The sequence below is a fragment of the Lupinus angustifolius genome, chromosome LG13 (genome assembly GCF_001865875.1).
Source record: "Lupinus angustifolius cultivar Tanjil chromosome LG13, LupAngTanjil_v1.0, whole genome shotgun sequence".
In the NCBI taxonomy this organism is placed as follows: Eukaryota; Viridiplantae; Streptophyta; class Magnoliopsida; order Fabales; family Fabaceae; genus Lupinus; species Lupinus angustifolius.
In genome coordinates, this window is record NC_032021.1 from 9,890,838 (window position 1) to 9,892,018 (window position 1,181).

General features: G+C 39.7%; 1 protein-coding gene across 1 annotated transcript in view; it reads right to left on the bottom strand.

The window, feature by feature from the left end:
• Positions 1–842, bottom strand: part of LOC109363576 — a 1,010-nt gene extending 168 nt beyond the window's left edge. The window contains exon 1 of the mRNA XM_019609835.1: positions 105–842. Within this exon, the coding sequence (XP_019465380.1) occupies positions 105–842 (738 nt within the window). The remainder of the gene's footprint in view (positions 1–104) is intronic.

Below are 1,181 nucleotides of genomic sequence, written 5' to 3' on the forward strand. Positions count from 1 at the left end.
TCTTGAGTTGTGAGTGCCTCCTCCTTGTGCCTAGATTGCTTGTTCTTCTCATTGCTACATTCATAAGAGTAGTGGCCCAGTTTGTGACAGTTGAAGCATTCTACCTTACTCTTGTCAAACTTCTTCTGATTGAACTTTGATCTCCCTCTTTTATCAGAAGATTCAGACCATTCTTGGCTGGTTTTTCTTCTGTTGAAGTTCTGTTTTCCTTTCCACCTTTTGTCCTTTCTTCTATCATCATCCTTGTGAGTTGCCTTTAGAGCTTGTTCTGCTTTCTTTATTGGATTTCTCTCAATCAGCCTCAACTCATGTGCTTCCAGGGAGCTTTGCAATTCTTCTATCTTCATGAGAGTGACATCTTTTGACTCTTCAATGGCTACAACTATGAAATCAAACCTTGGAAGCAAGGATCTCATTATCTTCTCAATAATCATTGTATCTGTTATAGCCTCACCATACCCCTTCATTTGGTTTGTAATTGTGAGAATCTTGGTGAAGTATTCACCAACCTTGTCACCCTCCTCCATATGCAATAGCTCATATTGCTTCCTTAGTGATTGGAGTTTGACCTTCTTGATCTTGTCCCCTCCAGCATGACTTGTCACCAATATGTCCCATGCTTCTTTGGCTGTCATGGCATTTTGTATCTTCTCAAAATGAACATCATCCACACATTGATGGATCAGAAACAGAGCCTTGTTGTCTTTCTTTTGTGTTTCTGATTGATCTAGTGACAAGACTCCATCTTGTACAACCTCAATGACTTCTTGATACCGAAATAACACCTTCATTTGTGTTTGCCATCTATCCCAATTCTTGTTGGTAAGGACTGGAAGCCCCATTGCTTGAAGATTGTTGCTGTTTCCACTCATCCTTCACTTCTTTCACTGATCAGCTTCTGTCAAGCTTCTCTTTCAATTAGTTGATTCACACACGGCTTTCTCAACTACTCTTCACCAGGTCAGCTTGTGCAACTCAAGTCCCACAGGATCTTGCCTTTGCTCTGAATACCAATTTGTTGGGTTGTTTGGGTTGTTGTTGAACAACCAAACCAGAACCGAAAAACCAGAAGAAGAAAGAAAGAAAGAAAGTTCAGAGAATGAGAGAATTAGAGTTAGGAAGAAGAAGAGATTAACAATGAATATGAATCAATCTTATTCCAAGAGCAAAATGGAAACTTT